This window comes from Choloepus didactylus, chromosome 8, assembly GCF_015220235.1.
Source record: "Choloepus didactylus isolate mChoDid1 chromosome 8, mChoDid1.pri, whole genome shotgun sequence".
Classification (NCBI taxonomy): domain Eukaryota; kingdom Metazoa; phylum Chordata; class Mammalia; order Pilosa; family Megalonychidae; genus Choloepus; species Choloepus didactylus.
Genome location: NC_051314.1, coordinates 136,839,068 through 136,857,596, shown reverse-complemented (window position 1 = coordinate 136,857,596; position 18,529 = coordinate 136,839,068). Strand labels below are relative to the sequence as shown.

Genomic DNA, 18,529 nt, shown 5'->3' with positions numbered 1-18,529 from the left:
GTTTATCATATGGTTCAGCAGCGATGCATTTATAGAGCCATAATAATGCAAATGTATATATTAGGAGGTTAAGTGTGTCAGGAAGTGGTGGGAGTGTGTGTGTGTGTGTGTGTGTGTGAGGAGCAGGTTGGCAACATGACTCACAGGATGTCACTTGAACATGGCAAAAACTGGAAAATTCAGAAGGAGCATATTATGTGGCAATAGAGAGATGAATACCCAGTCAGCTGAAGGAGTTAGAAATGGTTACCTCTGGGAGCAGGAAATGGGAGAGGTTGGAGAAGGGCAAAGATTGCTGTTTTTATTATTATTTTTTAATGGTGGGAGGGTGTATAAGCCTTTTAGAATTATTTGCCTCTTTAAATTATATGCGGCCCATGTCTGGATGGCGTTGAGACAACACGAGTGTAGCAACCTGGGGTGCGTAAGGCGGTCACTGTAGTCGCAGGATGGTGGATGGTTTTAATATTGATACGATGCTGATGTCACATGCCCTGGAAAAGTTTGCATAAAATTGGAATTATCTGTTCCATCAGTGTTTGAAACATTCACCTGTGAAACCATCTGAATTTGTACATGATTGGCGAGCTACAGCTTGGTGATGTGCCCTTCATTGGAGTTACCAGCAGATGGTACCCACAAGCCACCTACTGCCCTCAGTCCAGTTCTCCCCAACTTTGTCTGTGTGATGCTCCATATAAAAACTTATTAGTGAATTTTGGGAAGATGGTGGCATAGAAAGAAGTGGAAGACTTAGTCTCCCCCAGAACAATTCATAAATGAACAGAAAACCAGTAAATAACCTGGAATGGTAGCGGGGAGACAAATGTGACAGTACACTCAACATCCACTGACATGAATTGGGAGGAATGCCCGAGATCACAGCATAAAATCTGTAAGTAAAGTTGCGGACCCGCGCTGAGAGCCGAGGACCTAGAGCTGGGAGCCCCTCCCTCACGGAAGCCTCGCCGTGCACTTTCTCAGCCCAGCCCCAAGTGAGGTTTTAATAATAACTGCTCAATACAGACAGCGAATCCTCAGCAAGCACACAGAGGCTTTTGGTGACAACTGACCTTGGGAGAATCGGGGGAAATATTCTGTCTCGCGCTCGCTCTCTTTGGAGAAAACCTCAGCTGCTCTCAGCCCACAAGGCATCACAGTAGAGACAGCCTCACACATTCTGCGTTCTGAAATGAGCTGAGAGCCCCGTGGCACAGCCAAGCGGCCCAGGGCTTCCCTAGAGGGACGGAGCACACTGATGACATAGCACGGCATTTTCTCTCAGCTGAGGGAGGATCACGGCTGGGAGGGGGGATCCGCTCGGAGAACCCAGGGGTGCTACGCCAAGTCCGGTGGTTTATGGGACACCGAGAGAGAGCTGCCCTTCCTCCCTGGCCACCCATGCGCACACCCCACATTCAGGGCGGGCGACTCCAGCGGCGCGCCCAGGCTGAGCTCTCCAACTGAACACACAAGAATCATTTCCCCACACTACATGGGGAAAAAAGGTTGAGAACTGAATGGAGGGATATAGGTGGCTCACAGACGCCATCTGCTGGTTACTTAGAGAAAGTGTACGTCACCAAACTGTGTCTCTGAAAAATTAGATCGATATCCCTTTTTTTTTTGATACAACTTGAAAGAACCCTATCAAGCAAAACAAATGCCAAGAGGCCAAAACCAACAGAAAATCTTAATGCATATGATAAAACCAAATGATATGGAGAATCCAGCTCCAAACACACAAATCAAGATTTTGGAAGAAACGTTATATACCTCGCAAAATTAATTAAAGAACTACAATCAAAGAATGAAAACATGGCAAAGGATTTAAAGGACATCAAGAGGACCACAGCCCAGGATATAAGCGCCATAAAAAAGACCCTAGAAGAGCATAAAGAAGACATTGCAAGAGTAAATAAAAAAGTAGAAGATCTTATGGAAATAAAAGAAACTGTTGGCCAAATTAAAAAGACTCTGGATATTCACAAGACTAGAGGAAGCTGAACAACATCTCAGTGTCCTAGAAATCCACAGAACAGAAAATGAAAGAACAAAAGAAAGAATGGAGAAAAAAATTGAAAAAATCGCAATGGATCTCAGGGATACAATAGATAAAATAAAACATCCAAACTTAAGACTCATTGGTGCCCCAGAAGGGGAAGAGAAGGGTAAAGGTCTAGAAAGAGTATTCAAAGAAATTGTTGGGGAAAACTTCCCCAACCTTCTACACAATATAAACACACAAAGCATAAATGCCCAGCGAACTCCAAATAGAATAAATCCAAATAAACCCACCCCAAGACATATTCTGATCAGACTCTCAAATACAGAAGAGAAGGAGCAAGTTCTGAAAGCAGCAAGAGAAAAGCAATTCACCACATTCAAAGGAAACAATATAAGACTAAGTAGTGACTACTCAGTGGCCACTATGGAGGCGAGAAGGCAGTGGCATGACATATTTAAAATTCTGAGAGAGAAAAATTTCCAGCCAAGAATACTTTATCCAGCAAAACTCTCCTTCAAATTTGAGGGAGAGCTTAAATTATATGCATGTGTAACTCTGATATAAAAATTGTCTGCTAGGAATGAGAGGCATAATGAGAAGAGCTAGAGATGATCTAACCCAGTCTCTTCTTTCATGGTTGAGAAAATGGAGGCTTAAAAAAAAAAAAAAGAATTGGTCCAGATAGTTAGATCTATTAAGAGAATGTCTGAGCCATGAATGATCAACATGATACATTCTTAGTATTGTAAGTTGTATTGGACTTACAGTGAATGGGTATGCTACTTTAGGAAATTGATACAGAAAGGCTTGACTTGGTAAAAAAAAATTGAATTGAAATTATTGGCATTCTGTAAGGACTCACTGCTTTGCACAACTCTTTCTAGAGAAATCAACCTTCCTCTCCCTGCATTTAAACGGCTTTGCAGAAATATTATGTCTTCTAGTACACTTATGATAGAGATCTTTGATGAAGAACTACTTTTATCTTCTTAAGCAACCCAGGCATAATGTCCTTTTCATAAAGCACCACTTCTCTAAGTGTGGTCTTTGTACAGTAGCGTCAGCTGCACCTGGGAACTTGTTAGAGATACAAGTGATTGGGCCGTACCCCAGATCTACCCAGAAACTCTGGATGTGAGGCCCTCCAGGGGATTTGGATGTACATTAAAGCTTGAGAGCCACTGATTCAGTTAATGCGATTATAGGGGATGCTGCCCTTTTTCCTTCTTTAGGGAGTTGGGGTCACTCCCAACTTTGATTTTTAAACAAACGGAAAGACAGCATTTGGTATTACGGGTAGTCTTTTTGATAAAATTTAGAGCATCTTTTGAGTTCTCCAGAAACAGTCTACACATCGTCATGACACGATGATTAAAAAGGAGCACAGTACTTCTGGGGTGTATGTGTTAGGATATAGCATTGGCTGTGTTCCAGCGACCCAACATTGAGAGAGGCACGGACAATACAGACATCTGCTTCTGTCTGCAGGAGTAGTCTGGAGCTGATGGAGCAGCTCTGTGGGCTCAGAACCCAGCTGTAGATTCCTTCAGCCACGGGATCCAGGGGGGCTACAGATAGTAGATGCAGAGTTGGGTCCTTTCCCTTGCAGACTGTTCCCTGGAGTGGAACACCCTGATCCCATAAAAATCCCTCTGGGCCTGAACTTAGTGACATGGACACATCTTAATGACAAGGAAGATGTCATTTTTGTTAGCCGTTACTCCTTATTGTAGGAAGATGGGAACATGGATATTGGCGGGACAAGTAACAGTAATTTCCACCCATGTGCACTTTCGGATATGTTCTGTTCACAAGAGAATGTGCTGTGATGATAAAATCAGGAGGGACTGGACTCCTCCGCCAAGTGGAAATCACTGTTGCCCCTTTATGAATTTACCTTAAATGACCATAAATGACCCCGAGTTTGAATACTGCTTAACCACAAAGGGATATGTGGACAGCTGCTGTAATTCCTTTCTGTGACTTTTCTAGTTAAATGAAAGTTTGCTATTCTGAAACATAGCCTTGAATGTGTAGGAGTTTAATATATGATAAAGGCAGGATAAAAAAAAGCCCCAGTGGATAGAGGAATGGATTGTTTAAACAATGATGTTGGGGCAGTTGCTTGTCGGGAGGAGTGTCCAGCCCAGAGCTGCCCCTCACAAAATGTTTGACCGCACATTACGCACATGTTGAGAAGTTAAATGTAAAGGCTGAAATCCCAAAGAAGGTGGACTTTGGGTATCTCATGGTGGGGAGGACTTTTTAGGAACACACGTCCTAGAAGAATGAAAGGGAATTGATAAATGTGACTAAGTTAAGAAAAACAAAAAAGATGAACAGTTCTGAATGGTCAAAAGAAACTACTCAAGGGCAAATTGGGGAAGATATTTCCAAATAATTTTGTGAAATAAAATGTGTTGTGCTCTTAACCAATTCTTAAGAAATACTAGTAGAGTTTTAATATAGGAAGGGATGTGAGCAGATAGCACACGAGAATTATGAATTACAATGGTAGACCACGTATCAGTTTTTGAATATCATGTTGAAAAAGGTGAAAGGAAGCAAGATTTCTGCCTGGGGAGGATATTATGTTTAGACATATACTCTTATACACTGCTAGGCAAAGTGGAAGTGAGTATAGCCGTCCGGATAGCGTTTTAAGTGTGTTTAAACATATTCATTGATTTTGACCCCATAATCTAACTTCTAGGATTCCACACTAAGGAAACATCAGAAATAGAAATGGGACTTATGGCTGGGATGAAAACTAAAAAAAAAAAAAAACAGCTGCGGTGGGGGAATGGTAAATAAATTATTCCTTACTCATGTAATAAAAATTATACAGCCATTTAAAAGTCATGTTTTCAGAGAGTTTTTATGACATGAGGAAATGCTTCCTATGTGATGTTAATGAAAAGTGGATTAAAATTCTATATGAACTCAATTAAAAAAAATCCATAGAGAAACTAGCAAGAGAAAATACGATTAAAAAAAGTGATTATCCCCAGGTGTTGGAATTAAAGTGATTTTAATTAGTTCCTTTGCAATTTTATTTTCCAAGGTTTCCACAAAGAATGTGTATCTCTTTTGTAGTAAGCATTGAAAAAGTGAAAGTGACACATCGTTTGCCAAAATAAATAAATTTTGCAGCCCCTTGGGTGGACTTACAGCCTCTGAGTGGGGTTGTCACTCTGTCTTGACAGAATAATGTGAGATTTTGAAGATTTAACCTCACCACTCTCTCAGATGGCCTTCTCTTTGGTATTTATTTTGATACCCTTGAGTTATATTTAAAATGATTGATTTGGTGAATTTAAATCGATGTCTTATTTTACAATCCCAGATTACCTTTCTCTGGTGTCTGGATAGAGGCAAATGCATAAAGAGTTGAACTACTAAGGAGCCATATTTTGTTTTCTTTTTTAATAAGTATCATATAAGCCCCTGACACTTAATTGATTTATTATACATTCAGGGACCTTTTTTATTCCTTGATAGAAAACAGTTTTTGCCTGATGATATTTTTTGAGGTGGAATGATTTTCTTTAATTTTTATCGGTGAATGAAAAAGGAAATAATCTCGATATGCCACACCTAACTTAGCTTATAAGATTGTGTCTCCTTTGAAATTGTATTGATATAAAAATGCAGCTCATTCAGTAAAAATCCACTACTTTTAGGGAGCTTTTTGTGAGAATTTCTTAGGTTTTAAAAATTCCTGTTTTCCTTTAAGTAGCCTGATATTAATAATCTGAAACTTTTAAGAGAGCCAAAAATTGATGGTTATTTAGGACTCTGTTCCAGATTCTCTAAAATAGCAAACTCGGGCTGATGGTGATGGTGTCAGATACACTGTCCAGTTTGGTAGCCACTAGCCACATGTGGCTATTTAAATTTATATTAAGTAAAATTAAAATTGAGTTCCTCACTTGTACTAGCCAAATTTCTGCACAATATCTGCACTGTATTGGATGCTGCAGATATAGGACATTTCTAGCTTTGCAGGAAGTTCTATTGAACACTGCTGGCCTAGAGATTCAAATAGCTGATGAGTCCCCAATAATTCCTGATTAATTTTAGAATGTTGTTTTATGAGTCTTCTTCCTCATCCATTTGTTTGTTTCTTTCCTACCAAGGCTTTCCTTAGCCTAAGGCTAAAATGTATGCTATTCTCTGATAAAACCAAAAATGATAGGAGGCAGGTTGGGAATAGTTTGGGGTGACAGGAGAAGCCCTGTGTTTTGAGTTTCATGCAGATAAATGGATAATTAGATGCAGAGTATATACAATTAAAACTAAAAATGCCTGCTATAGATGGATAGAATTTTAGTTTTGAAAAGGGCTGTTGATAGCATCTCATCAAACTTTCTTATTTTATGGAAATGGAAACCCCAGAGATTGAATGAATTTTTCTGGTCACATAGCTAAGGTAGTGGCCTTGTCACTCTTTACTCTACAAGTTTACGGATCTTTTCACCATTCTGTTGTCACTAGGCCAAGATGACATTTGTAGGGAGTTCAGTACTGTAATTCTGCTTTTCAACAGCTTTAGAGGCAAGAGGAGCCAATTGCAGTGTAAGTAACTACACAGGATCATAAACCATATTGTAAAAACAGGAAATTACCCTTTAACAGCCCAGTCTTCTGAATCTTTTCATATGTCTTTGGAGAAATTGCTGTTTTAATTAATGGGCACTTTTACCTCCAGTCTTGAAATTACACATATTTTATGAAATCCAAAAGAAAATGTGCTTACTTTTTAAAGTAGCCTTGTTTTGGGTTAGGGTGTTATACTTAGGACAGGTATTTGCCTTTTAAGAGTCTGTTTTTATTTTGCACTGCCTGTGGACCAATTGTCACCTGTAAGAAGTGCCAAATTTTTTTTTTCTCCATTGAAAGAATAGAAATTTCCTTGAAATGTTTGTCAATCTCACATTTAAAGTACACATATATTCTTTGCAGGGTTATCTGTTTCCATAGCCACTGCATAGATTGCATTAGTTGCTGAGAGCTAGATGTAGAAAGTGGGCTGATTTATTCTAGGGACCAGATTACATACTGTGAAATTGCATTTTGTTACTATTGGGAGATTCTTGGATTATTTTCTCTTCACTCCCACCATGTTCTGTTGATCCCTTCCTTTTCTGTTTATTGTCTTCATTCATACTCCCCGTTTGCAGTTTTGTGGCTTTTTGTTTCTCTACTTCATTCCATCTTGTCCCTGCCTGCCTGTTTTCCGCTCAGCTTCCAGTGCTTTTTCTAAAACAAATCTGATCATTTAAGGGTCTGCTCCCTCCCTGCAGTATGAAATCAGGGTTCCCTGCCTTATTTTGCCAAACTGTTCCCTGTACCTCATTGGGGTTCAGCCTGCCTCTTTATTCTCATTCTCACGGTCTTCGTTCAGACATCACTTGCCAACTCTTACCCCTCGGACCATCATCTAAATAATTACAATCCCTCTGCCTTGCTCTCCTCTATCTTATCTTCTGCTTTATTTCACCCGATAGCACTTACCACTTTCTGCCACACAGGACAGGAAATTCCCGTGATGCCTCAAAGCCTGGTGGCCCTTCTGGAGTCTGCTGCCCTCTTCTTCTCTGTGTCCATGCCCTCCTTTTGCCTCTGATTCAGTGGATGCTATTCCATAAGTACTGAAGGAGTGGTAGGTGATGGAGAAGATGCACCATCCCCCTTCCTTTCCCTGAGGGCAGGGGCTCCCTGGGAACATTCTCTCAGTGGATGCTGTTGGTGAATGGACGTTTTGTTGTATGGACACACTTGTCATCCAAAAGTGGTGTTTATGCAGCTTGGTTGTGTGGTTGCTTCTTAAATACCAGTAGCTATGGAGAGGAATTGGTGGGACCCACTGCTTACTGAAATTCAGGCTTATTCTTTACTCTGATGTTTCCTTCCAGGGGGAGGACATCTCCAGGAGCAGGGTTAGACTAAGTGTGGAAACACATGCTCCTTCCTGATATTTGGTATTCGGCAGTGCTTAATTTTGTCCTTCCTTCTTGAATGATTAATTTCCGTGAAAGAGGTGATAGCTATCCACAAATTCATATGTCCTGGTCATAATAGAAATCTTGGAAAAATGCCCTTAGGAGAAGGTACTTCTGCCCTGTCATCATGTGGGTTATTTTTAGCAAATTGACACCCACAGGGTAAAATTAGCCAGCTTCAATATTAAAATGCTGCATTTGTCAATGCCCTCCATTGTAAATAATCTTAGAACCCATCTATCCGTTAAACAGGTTCCTTTCTTTACTGTTGTTTCCAACTGAGTGTTCAGAAACTAAGCTCATCAAATGATTCATGTGTGAAAATAAATCACTTTATTTTTTTTCTGAATAATTTAAAGAAAACCTAGTTTCTGTTTAGATTGAAGTCATTCCTGTATATACCGTATTTTCTTACACTGACTGTCTTAGAAGCTTCTAGGGGGCTGAGATTAAGACTGTTTGAACTTTCTTCCTCTAAGAAGCACTGCATAATGCTACAAAGAGCACCTGTAAATGCTTCTAATAAGTGGATGTTCAGACATGGTATTTATCCTTTATGTGATTTTTTTTTTTTTAAGAAATAAACATTCTGTACCTAGTGCTCTGCTTTGTAACCATCACTCCCATAGTATCTGGGACAGTCATGACTTAAATTATGTTTATCATTGATCCAACTTCAACCCTTTGATCCATGTGCCTTCCTTTTTGGCTTCAGAAAATACAAGCCTTTGTGCTTAGAGAGTGTTTGTTGAATGAATGAAAGATGATCTCCTAATAGATTACAGTTACCTTGTATATTTGATTTTCATTTTCTTTGCTTATTCATGTACTAGAGTTGTAGTAGCAAGATGCCTAGATTGATGCTTAATGAACGAGTACAGATTTTTTCTAGTTCCTGTTCGTAGATAGGTGTTTTTGTTCTTTGTGTTTTGATTGAGAAATAGCTTTCCCTCCTCCCCATAGTGGTCAGCACATTATTTTTTATATAGCAGGTGGATGATAAATGCATGAAGACAACACTGCGTTCCTTATGCATTTCTTATCTCTGCCTGGCTACTTCCTCAAGTATAGTTCTCAATTTTTACCCATTACACACATGATAAACACTCTTTTATGAATGGAACTTCAAAATATTTTTCAGGAAAATAAATCAAGGAGCATCAAAGATAGGTGTATATGTGTGTGTTTTAAGAAGGGTGTGGTATTCTTTAAAATAAATTATGTAACAAAATATTCTTTTTGTAGGTATGGATGCACTGTAATTTCTTCAACCTTGCCCTTTTGCTGGTTTAAACTTTTTTTCTACATGTGAAATAAAAGAGAACACTGAATAAATGAGAGACTAAAAAACACCACCTGGTTGTTCTCTGAATGAGTGCTTATTAGGAATGCCTGCTTCTGGGGGTCCCATGGGCTCAGATGTGGGGGAACTAGATTGTGGGATTCTTTGAGACTTTGCTGTAAACTTACCCTCCTCTCCTCTAGTCATACCAGAATGCAAGTGCAGGATAGCAGTGTCAACTGCAGAAAAAGCCTTGTCACCGTGTCTAATTTGTAGAGAGCACACTATTTGCAAATGTTGATGATTTAACTGTTCCTTGTATTGGGATCAGTATACAGTGTGGGAGTACACTGGCTTTTTGGGTAAAAGAAGAAGTCGTTTGATGGTGGTGCCTAATGTTACCGTGATGGGTTTTGGATGGAAATGTAGGTTCTATGGGTTGGTGAAAAATCTGTCCATCTTAATATGGTTGCAATGACCTAGAGAACATTGGTGGTTTTGCTCTGTTGTGACCTTTGTTGGTGACCTTGTGCTGAGATGTATTCTTTATTCTCTGTTTCTAGTATTTTTTATTATCAACATTATAGTACATCCTAAATGTTATAATAAAATGGTAGCAACTCCGATAGGATTATATTTGGGAAGCTGGAAAACATGTTAGTGTAATTAAATTGCTCTGACTTTATTTTTTTGGTTGCCCTTAGGTAACTTTTCCAGCAGGATGAATTAAGAGAGGAGGACGCTTACTTGTCAGGAATGGAGAGCAGTTTGTCGGTTTCCAGTATGCAAGACCCTTCATCTTCGTCCTTAGAAAAGCATCACAGCTCAGCGAATGGCAATGGAGAGCTTGACTCAGGTAGGATTTTGTTTTCTAGATAGTAACGAGAGCTTGATACAAGGAGGGTTTTGTTTTTCTAGATTCATCCATCTACTATTTGATTTATTGACCAGTGTCTTCCTGCAACTATTCAGAAAACATGGGGCAATATTTCTAAACCTCATATAGTGCCCGTTCCCAAGATTTGCTGCCATATTTATACATAAACACATAGCAGCTTTAAAGTTACGCGAGGTTTGGTTCAAAATTAATATTACCTATACCAGACAGAGCAGTCTGGGTTATCTGAGATAACAAATAACTTCAAAATCTCCGTGGCTTAGCTCAATAGAGATGTATATGTCATTCACCCTCTGTCCGATGGAGGTCTGTGGGATGTCCTGTCCCACAGTAATTCTGTGTCGTGTCTCAGTGCTGCCATCTCATCCGGGTGCGTCAGTGTTTGCCAAGACATGGGGAAAAGCAGGGCTGGAGGGTCTCGAGCCAACAGTTAAATGCTCCAGCCTGGAAGAGACGAACTCGGAACTGGTCATGTGGTCCTGCTGCTGCCAAGCACTGGGAAGTATAATTCTCTCTCACGTTCCCAGAAAGAGAGGAGAACTGGGTATGCCTAAACATTAGATGCCATGACCACAAAATCTCTTTGCAAGCTTGAGTGCTTCCTTCATGAAAATGACATAGTGTGAAAAAAATTTAGATCATGTGAATTTGTGGTAAGGTGTTTCTCCCTTTAAGAGATCTAAAAGAAAAAGTCTTTGAATTTAATATGTAACGGATGAATTTATAGATGAATGCTTTTCTAAATATTTAACCCAACAAAAGGTTTATTTAAAAAGGGTAATTACAAAAAATAAATTACTGCACTATTTATGTAACAGTGGATTAAATGAGGACACTTTAGCTATCTGAATCATAAACCCTTGTTATGGGGAACTCATGTAAAAAAAAGTTGATCATTGACTTAGTGGGAGATTTGACTATTGTCCAAAGAAGTTACAAAGCTTGTCTTCACATTTAGATGAGACAAGTTAATGACAGCATTACAGATTTCTTGATGTTGTTGAATTTATTAGATAAGTTTTCTCAAATTATGTATTTCTTGATCTGGGAGAAATGTGGAAAACCCTGAAATAAGTAGCCACCAAAATAGGTTAAAAGATGTTAGTATCTATTTCAAAATCAACTTGGTTCTCCCCCTTCCGGTTCTTCACATAAAGCAAGGGTGAGAAAACTTCTCTTTCTTCTAAAAGTGGAAATGGATCATTATTCCCCAATGGAAATATGGAGATTACTTTCTGAGAGAACACAGTTCCATAGGCTGAAGAGTATATCTTAGTTATTCTGTTTTTATTTACATACAAATGGTCCTTTTTGAAAAGTCTTTCTTATGTTTGCTGAGTGGGATTATTTTATTTTTCCACTTTTGGAATTCCCGTGCTTTCATCCTCTTTTTGTAGCATAGCAGCCCCACACATCTGACATCTTATGCCACTATGGCATGATTTTCAATAGTATATATTTTTTCAAAAGTGGTTAAAAGCCAGCTACCTATTGACTTTTCCTTTTTGTGCAGCTGCAGTGTATCTCTCTAGCTTAAGTAGATTCCAGAGTTCATTAATGATAATGTGATGTCAAGAAAATTACTTGTACTGACTTTTCCTTTGAGGATAATTTCACGTGTAGGGAGGTGTCAGGGTATGATTCACAATTTCATCGTATCATTGGGGTATGCCCTATTGACAGCCCCATCACATATGATGAGTTCTTGCACTTGTGTGGTGGACAGTCTAAATCCTGGAAGATGTTAAGATCTTTGATAGAAATAGTGTTTCTACATAACTCTGATTTATTTTTACAGTTTTCAGGGATTGGCTCTTGACTTTTCTTTTTTCTCCATGGCTCATCTGTCCTTTTCTCCTTGGGATTTCCATATGTACGTGTGTGATGAGGGAACATTTAGAAGGTACCACAAAGGCAGACTCCTTTAAAGATAAATAGATTTAGAGTAGGTGTGAAACGGTGGAGAGCAGAGGTTGATGTCATTCTAGAAACTCAAATCTAATAACATTTAAAACTTACAGGACAGTTGCAAAAATAATACAAAACCCATATAGGGAACTGCAGCATACCCCTAACTCCCAGCCCACTCCAGATACTCAGATCCACCAATTTTAACATTTCCCTTTCTCTCTTCCTTCCTCCTTCCCTCCCTCCCTCCTCCCACCCACCTATATCTATCCATCCATCCATCCGTCCGTGCTTCCATCTGTCTGCCTACCATCTATGTGTCTGTCTGTCCGTCCGTCCGTCCAGCCAGCCAGCCATCTACCTACCTTTCTATCTGCCTGGCTATCCATCTGTCTGTCTGTCTGTCTATCTTCTGAACATGTGAATAGGTTGTATACATCATGCTCCTTGAACACTGCCATGTGTATTTCCTAAGTACAAGGATATTCACTTATGTAACTACTTTAAGTACAGTAATCAAGTTCAAGAACTTTAACATTGATATAAAGCTTACAGTCTATATTGCAGTTTTTTCTCATATGTCCCAATAATGTCTCTTTGGGCCTTTTCTCCTTCATTATGAGGTCTATTCATATATTAGATTTAATTTTCATTGTCTCTTAGTTGTTCTTTTTTTTAAAAATTGTGGAAACATATATACTATATAAACTTTCTGATCTCAACCACTCTCAAGCACACCATTCAGTGGGATTAATGACATTCACAGTGTTGTGTTACCGTTGCCACCATCCATTTCCAGAACTTTTTATTACCCCAAACAGAAACCTTACACTCACTCTGCATTAACTCCCCATCAAATAGTTCACTTTTAAGCTGTTAATTAGCTCTGGAATAAATTGTGGGGATATTTGATTCTGTGACCAACGGTGACATGTTTAGTGCTGTAGAGTCTTGGTGCTGAGAGCCCTTTCCCAGCAAGAGTTTTCAGATGAGATTTACCTGTCATATACACAAGAGAAGGCAAATGCAGTGTTCTTCTGCTGTTGTAGGTTGACTTGCAAATGAGGGACAACAGGCATATTATCATGAGTTCAAACTATATGGCAGGCACCCTTTTTAGTATTTGACATACGTTATTAGCTCATTTCATCCTTCAGTAACCCAGTGAAATAGCTGCTTTTATTATCCCCATTTTACAGATGAGGTCACTGTTTGGACAAGGGTAAGTCACTTGGTGACTGTGTCAGAGCCAGGGTTTAATTCCAGGCAGCCTGGCTCTGGGTAGTGCTTTGACGTACTCAGTGTAGAGATAAATCATCAGGAAATCCTTGATTCATAAATGTGCACATGCACACACACACACACACACACACACACACGCAGGCATGCCTGCACATACGCACACTTTGTGGGACTGTTATCATGTAGGTACAACCTGAATTCTGTCTTGTTCTTATTTTCTCCCCCCTTTTCTCCTGCCCTCCACCTCCCCATGTGTGACATGGACCAGGATCACATCTCCCTAACGGACACCCTAAGTGACTGCAGTTCTTTTCTCATGACAAAATGATGGGGGACCCAAGAGTGGGGAATCTAACCTGGTTGCTCCCAGCGTGTTTCCAGCTTGTGGGGTCCCTTCCCCCACCACCCACCCCCAGCTGCTGTGATCCTTTGCAAGGATGGTCCCTCTGAAATGAAAACTTCAGCCTAAAACAGTGGGCTGTGAATCTCATTAGCAGCTTTTTTGTTTGTTAGTTTTGTTTTGCTTCTTTTCCTAAGGAAAGCTTGAATGATAGTGCGGATCAGTAGGACACCAAGTCCTGTAAATGAAATCCACATGCCAGTACTCAGCACTGTAACCAGAACAAGCACGGGTAGACCAGATGGCCCAGGAACGAGGCCTCCCCAAACCGGTAGCACCATCGTGAGGAGCACCTAACGAAACCTGATTCCTGGGATTCTAGGCTGCTGCCATGGCCGGGATAAAAGCAAGCAAAACAGTACACTGACAAAGTGATAAATAGATCCTTTGCCATTATTTTTACAGGCCTGCTAAATGCAATTTTCAGATGAAGTCTGTAGATAAAGTAGGGCTGCAGATTTAGGCTGGGCAAGCCTCTGAGTAAAAAGAATTACACTGAAAATGTCGGCTTAATTTTATTTCCTCCCCTTTGGTGTTAGGAATATATTAAGTGGAGTGCTACTGGCTCTTCTGTTTTGGAAGGAAAGGAGTCAACATTCTTATTAGGAAAATGCAGATCTCCTTGCTGGGAACTGCTCAGTGTGGCTCAATAGTATTCTTTTTTTTCTCACTCTCTTTTGAATTGTTGCTGTTTATCCTGTGTAGGTGATTTTTTGCATGGAGATTTATTGAGCCCTCCTGAGTGGCTGAGAGAGCCACAAGGACCTTCATATCAGGATGACTACTGCCTGTCCCCTTCCTGATTTCTTTGGTTCCTTCTCTTGGCAGATGTTTGGCGGAGTCCTACCTCTGTGAGCTGCCTTCCGGGGTCCGCAGTTGGCCACGGTTTCTTTCTGAGTTGTTTATTCTCTTATTTCTGTTTAATATGCTGACAATTTAATTATTTTTTAAAACCGTCTGATGGTATGGATTGCCGATCAGTGGTTAAAATAACACATTTAACGCCTTCTTTGTTTCTCCTTCCACATCTGTAAAAATATCTAGCCCATGAGACAGACCCTGGTAAGATCTTGCTCATTCCCAATCTGCCAGTTCTTCTTTCCTGGATTAGATGGTGGTTAAGGGCTTTATTATTCAGTCTTACATAGTCTGCCTTGTTTCTGATTATAAGAGCATACAACCCAAGATTTAATGACTTAAAAAAAAAAAAAAGACATATGGACAGTTTTACTCCATTTTTCACTGTAAAGTGACTTGTCCTCTACCTTTTTAGTAAGGTATTCTTTGTGTATTTATTACGAAATGTTCTGGCCACATAAATAGCCGTCTGTTTTCTAGAGCTGGACTGCCACTAATTAACGTGCCTGTTTTCTTTTAAATTGTGAAATGTTCTTAGTAGCTTTTTCATGGTCTGTTTTCATTACGTCATGGGGTCATGGCTGTGCACGGTTCACTTACAGAGGAGGGAGATTGTCAAGAGTTTCCTTGATAAAATGTTTATGGGCTTAAGAGGTTTATGAATTAGCTGTAAATATTTGCTCTGGGTTTATGAGACCTCTACTCATAAACATTGTGTATGTTTATCTATTGCTCATTGACATGTCCTTAGAGAATCAGCTGCCTGGGGCACACATGCCTGAGAAAGTGTGATGTGTTACAGATTTTGCAAGGCTGTGTGGTGCATAACCCTGGATTTTGTATAGGATTTTATTGTTCAAACGGTCCAGTTAAAGTTGCCAGTCCTAGCTATAAAGGCTTTTTGTGTTTTATTTTTCAGCCCCATTCTTGGTCTGACTTTTGGGGGTCCTTTTAAAGGTGCTTTCCTACTGACTCTGATGCGAAAGACACAGTGGCACCATCCAGTCTCAGGGTTAACTTGTATGACTCCATGAGTGAGGGCCAGAGCACTTACAGCCTTTTATATTGGGAAATACAGTTTGAATTAAAAATTGACGGATACAGAATTTTTAGTAAAATATGAATAGCCTAGCTTAGAACTGAATCAAATTTGTGTCAAGAATCAAGAATACAACACAGAGTCTCCAAGTTGCAGTTGAGCATTTGGGTTGTGCTTTCCCCCTCACCAACTGGTTTGAAGTGAGAGAATATCCAGTCCTCAGTGGTAGCGGGCATGAGGTTTGTCCCCGTCTTCTGAACCGAGGCACTGGCCCCACAGGCCGTTCCTGATGGCTGAGTCTTTACTCGGATGTCTTCAGTGCCAAGGAACTAATCGCTTGACAAGAGAACCTATCCATTAGTCAACAGCTGTGACTCTCAGAGAGTGCCACCCAGGACCTTCTACCCCCTTAGCCCGAGACTGTGTTTTATGCCTGTGCCTTCTCTCCAGGTTCTCTTCTCCTTCCTTACAGGCAGGTTCCAAGGGCTCTGTCCACTCTTTCTCCTCCCCAAGGATGGCTGCCACCTCCCAGTGTTCCCCACCTCTTGGTCCTTTCTTTGTGGGTCCTCTCTTCTGTGAACAGGGGTCACAGTATCCACTCATCAGAGTTCTTAGAAGGATTCAGTGATGCGATGCACAGAAAGCAGTTAGAAGAGAGCTGTGCACACACATGGCTTAACTTGCTGCTTTCCCCAGCATGGAGCTGCAAGTGCCTGGCTTATCTGGGGCAGTAGGGGCTGCGGGAGAGTGTGGTCTGAGCTCAGCGTACAAGAACAGGGGGTGAAGAACTTCTGGACTTTGCACCAAGTTAGCTATCCAAAAGACACTGCACCCAGGCACGTCAGCAAACAAATAGTGCTGAGAGGATGCCTCTGAACAAGGCAGAGGATGAGAGAAAACTTGGGAAATACGAGGATAGTGATACAGAAATAGACACCCAGTGTTCAGGAAAAAGGGTTTCAGTGCCCTGAGGTGGTTTCCAGAATAAGACTGCTGTCTCTTTGGGTTTGCTTGGCTGTGTTTAGCAGCTGTAACCTCCCCTCCTCCCACCCCCCACCCCGCCGTCTCTCCCGGCATCCCTTGTTAGCTGGTGGTGGTAGGACCTGCTGACTTTTTTCATGTTTCTGTTCAAAGTGCATAATCTCTGGGTGAAGCAGAATTTGGGGAGAGGTGAAAGGGTAAGGTTTTCTCTTCAGATGGCTTTTCTTTTTGCATTGGCCATTTGGATCTTAGGCCACTTTATTGGAATAGAATTTGAGAATGCAATTCTAAGCAATTTGATTTAGAAGGTGAAAATTAAGGTAACTGTCTTTCAGTTTAGCATCTTCTGGTTTTATCAAAATTATCCTCTTCTATCAACATCTGGGACTATACAGAGCATTACCAGAGAATTACTTTTCCTTTGTAATTTAAATATCTCTGGTAGGAAAGAGGTAGCAATAACCTCTGACAATGAGACTTTCCCTTCTAGACCCTCCTGTCGCTAATTCTCCCAGCCCACCTGATAGGATATACCATTTCTACATTAATGACATAATCGAAAGCAGCTTTGTTATTCTTTTTTTTGTTATTAGAGAAGTTGTGGGTTTACAGAATACTCATGCATAAAATACAGGATTCCCATTACCTCCCTATTATTAACACCTTGCATTGGTGTGGAACATTTGTTACAGTTGACAATAGCACATTTTATAATTGTCCTATTAACTGTATTGCATGGTTGAGGTTTACTGTTTGCATAGTGCAGTTTCATGGATTTTAAAAAAAAATTTTATTCTATTACTATATATACAACCTAACATTTCCTCTTTTTAGCCACATTCACATATTTTAGTGCTATTAATTATGTTCACAATGTTGTGCTACCATCACCCACCATCCATTACCAAAACGTTTCCATCCAGCATTCCAAGTAAGTGCTCTGTACATTTGAAGCCTTAACTTCCCATTCCCTATTACCTACCCCATCCCCTGGTAACCTATATTCTAGATTCTGATGCGATGTGAGTTTGCTTATTCTAATTATTTCATATCAGTGAGATTAGACAAGTGTTTATTATTCTTGGCCAGTGAAATAAGCTATCACAAGTAGAAGATATTTGGATGGAACATCATTATCCATTTAGTGTTAACTGCAGGAGAGGAGAATCTAAATTTTTGAAGCTTTTACTTGTTTGTGTATTTGGACAGTTATTGTTGTGCGTTCTTTCCTTATGATAGCCTTGCAAATAGGTTAAAATAATCTTTAAAATTACTTGCTCTTTCAGCTTGAGGTTGTGACATAGCACTTAACTCATCAGTACTTTAAAATGCATTATTTGGTGCACTTCAGTTATACAGATGATATCTTGTGTATAGTCTTAAGTGTCATGGGAATTGCCTGAGTCCCTTCAGAGCCTGGGTTTGCCGGGTCTCTGCAAATTTAAAATAGCTTCTTTGTGGTTGGGAGAAAGTTATGGTTTTAAGAGCCACCTTGTGCCTTTGTATTTCTCCTTGCTTCTCGTAATGGGAGAAATATGTCCTATGGGGTCTGCTGGGGTATGTCCTGCCCTGAGAGTCTTGTCACCCCAGAAGGCAGGAGAGCAGGCCCTGGACCAGTGCGTGTCAGGGTCTGTTGACAGCTAGACTGTTTCTGTTGCTAACTTGCCGTGTGACATTACACCCCAACAGTCCCTTTGGGCCTTGAGGATCTTTTCCTTAAAATGACCTTGGATTCGATGCTTTCAGAATCCTCTGTGGTGCCAACTGTCTGTAGTATTGCTTGATGATCTCCAGCTTCCATTCAATAGCACAGTAAATAGCCAGTGGACAAATAGTGCTTGTTCTGTAATTACATTGCGGTGCTTGCTTGCTTCTCAATGGTTTCCTTCACCTTGTTCTGCAGCCACC

The 18,529-nt window shown here is 40.3% G+C and overlaps 1 protein-coding gene across 6 annotated transcripts in view; it reads left to right on the top strand.

Moving 5' to 3' along the window:
• SFMBT2 (Scm like with four mbt domains 2) overlaps window positions 1-18,529 on the top strand; it is a 271,301-nt gene that overhangs the window by 15,806 nt on the left and 236,966 nt on the right. For all 6 annotated transcript variants that reach the window (XM_037845421.1, XM_037845416.1, XM_037845418.1 and 3 more), the window contains one exon: window positions 10,000-10,151. In XM_037845421.1, coding sequence (XP_037701349.1) covers window positions 10,052-10,151 — 100 coding nt within the window. In that variant the 5' untranslated portion in view covers window positions 10,000-10,051. The remainder of the gene's footprint in view (window positions 1-9,999; window positions 10,152-18,529) is intronic.